The sequence below is a fragment of the Aegilops tauschii genome, chromosome 6 (assembly GCF_002575655.3).
Source record: "Aegilops tauschii subsp. strangulata cultivar AL8/78 chromosome 6, Aet v6.0, whole genome shotgun sequence".
Lineage (NCBI taxonomy): Eukaryota > Viridiplantae > Streptophyta > Magnoliopsida > Poales > Poaceae > Aegilops > Aegilops tauschii.
Genome location: NC_053040.3, coordinates 304,610,395 through 304,613,300, shown reverse-complemented (window position 1 = coordinate 304,613,300; position 2,906 = coordinate 304,610,395). Strand labels below are relative to the sequence as shown.

The 2,906-nt window shown below is 47.4% G+C and overlaps 1 protein-coding gene across 1 annotated transcript; it reads left to right on the top strand.

The window, feature by feature from the left end:
- Positions 1–510: 510 nt before the first annotated feature.
- Positions 511–1,521, top strand: LOC109752840 (putative cyclin-F2-1). Its single transcript, XM_020311759.2, has one exon. It carries the CDS (start codon positions 511–513, stop codon positions 1,519–1,521), a length of 1,011 nt encoding a protein of 336 aa, XP_020167348.2.
- Positions 1,522–2,906: the final 1,385 nt, after the last annotated feature.

The window sequence follows — 2,906 nt, the reverse complement described above, 5'->3', positions numbered from 1 at the left end:
GGGAAGATTTTTATCCGTCGGCGTGCAAAAACGTGCTTGGGGGAGGGGGTGGTTCATGGGGGCCGGCTGGAGATGCTCTTACCACCAAGCTGAGGGATGACTTAAGTTTGCAAAGCCTTACGGCAGTCATACCTTTATATTTAAAAAAAGTCAAAAAATTCGGATGGTATTTAAAATTTTTGGCGGGTAATAGGCGGCCCGGTTTTGGACCGGTTTCCGAAAATCTCGGTCGAGATTAAAAACCATGGCGGCAAGACGATCGTTAAGAAGGAAAGAAACGACGACGAAATAAATAAAAAGTAAATAAAGAAAAGAGAAAAAGAAGGAAAGAAACGCATAGGTAAAGTCGGATTACTGGACCCAGTGAGTGACCCACGCGGTTTCCAGTTCTCATGCAGCCAATCGGGCGCAATGTGCATTCCTCAACAAATAGCCAGGTCGACGCCGCCACGCCACCCTGCCCTGCAATCTTGCACCCACCGTCGAGTGTCTCCTTCCTCCGTGACGGCCATGGGTATCATGGATCCCTTCACCGCCGAGCTCCTTTCGGGCCCTCCTATCCCCGTCGCCTTATCAGGCAGCGGTGCCGAGACGAGGGACATTGACGACTACCTCCGAGCCATCGGTGCACTTCCTGCGCTTCGACCCGTCAACCACCACGCCGCAGTGGAGGAACCCGTACCATCCCTGCTCCTGGAGAGCGCCGTCCCGGTCATCGATACCCCTGAATCCAACAACTCGGCCAGGCGTCCGCGGCTCTCCGACTACGACGCCGACATCGACTTGAACCTCCGCAAGCTGGAGATGAACGTCGAGGAGCCGCCGAGGCCAGACTACCTGAAGAAGGTACAGGGAGATCGGATGAGCCCGTCGATGCGCGCCAACCTTGTTATCTGGATGGACGGGTTTACTCGGTACTACGGCCTCGGCCCCGGCACGCTTCACCGCGCCGTCTCCTACGTCGACCGCGTGCTGTCAGCGCGAACCTTACCTATGACTAACATGGAGTATGAGCTCCATCTCCTGGGCGCCACGGCCGTCTTCACCGCCGCCAAATATGAGGAGCGGGACACCATATTCAAGGTGGACGCCGCGAAAATTGCCGACGACTGTGGGTTCGCCACGAGCAAGGAGGTGATCGACGTGGAGTGCAAGATGTTGGCGGTGCTCCGGTACGAGCTCAGCGGACCAACGGCCTACACCTTCGTGGACCACTTCACCAGGTACAGCGAAGGAGAGCGCGACCTGGAGGTTCAGAAGTTGGCGCATCAGCTCGCCGAAACATCGCTGGTCGACTACAGATGCCTGCAGCTCATGCCGTCCGCCGTGGCGGCGTCGGCGGTCTTTCTCGCCAGGCTGATCTTGAACCCAATGGCGAGCCAGGTTCGACAGTGGAACAGAGAATTCACGGAGCTGACAGGGTACAAACCCACGGACCTCATCCTTGGCATTGAGTCCTTGTACATGATGAATCCCGATCCGCGCTTCGTGATCTTGCCAGCGTTTTTGCAAAACGAATAAGAATTGTAATGGGAAATTTAGGGGCGGACAGCCAGTTGCATGACTGAATCATGAGTTGTTAAAATAATGATGTTGAGGTGTACATTTGGCAAGCTCCCTTTCAATTATATGACATATTATCAGATTGAATCATTCGATTGTACTTACGAAATTGTCAAAGAAAGTGAGTAATTTTGATTGCCCATTTTTTCGCATTCAAAAATCTGGAGGTTAACATACAAGTGTAATTTTCATTGTCATACGTGTATGATGTTGCTTCAGGTGGTGTATGGACTCGTCGTCTGATGGCTTGCTGGATTTTGAGAGGTGACGTGAGGTTGAAGATAGGTACGTAGTAGAAGGGTTCCCAAGGCAGAAATGCGTAATGGAGTTCGATGGAGCCCTTTATATGAACAATTAAAGGTTCAAAATTTTAAGTTTCAAAAATCTCTCAAAAAATATATGTACATATGGATGTATACTACTTGCCTGCGAAGTTTCATGATGAAATACTGTTTGATGTGAGATACATAAAAATGACAAAATCACGTATTTCTAGCACATATACTATTCACTACAAAATTACATGATTTTGCTTTTGGTACATGTCACATAAAAACGTACTTCATGATGAAATTTCACACACATCGAGTATACGTCAATAAATACTTGTGTAATTTTAAGAATTTTTTTTAACTTCCGAAGTTCATTTTTGAGTGTTCGAAAATTTCGGGCTCCATGGTGCCCGAGAGCAGAAAAATATTTTTTTCCAAGGTTTTTTTGGACAAAATAGTGAGAACATAAAGACACCTAATCGAATTGAGTTGGGATTCTACCCTAGAAGGGGTGTTGTAAAAGGACCTAGCAGCGAGCCCAAATAGAGCTTCTGAATTTGCGTGATAGGTGAAATATGGTGCTTGCACCGAAAGAACCTAATAGGACATAATCTACCGAGTTAACGAGCATACTAATGTATCTGCCGAAGAATAGGTATAGCACATTAAGTTACATGCTATCCATATATATGGAATTTCTTATGTGAATGTGGATTGGGTCGTCGTAAAATGGACTAGAAGGGGTGGATAGTCCGATTGAAAATTCTACTCCAAATTTTAGGGTTGACGAGTTTTACAATTAGACTAGTTTGATCCTTAGGAAACTTCTACACATGCAAGCTAACAAGAACAAAAGTTGCCGAAAGTAAAGTGCTTGAGTTTTGGAGGATGCAAAGGAAGGAAACTCGATGATGTATGCCGAGGTTTAGGTAATTAAGTGGCACTACCCAACTCCTCATTGGTGGAAGTTTGTAAGACCGCAAAGGTCTCGGCACTGCGCCACTTAGCGCATGCTCACCTATACAACCATGGTTTATACTTAGAAGACTCACCCCGCGTAGATCTTCGTAC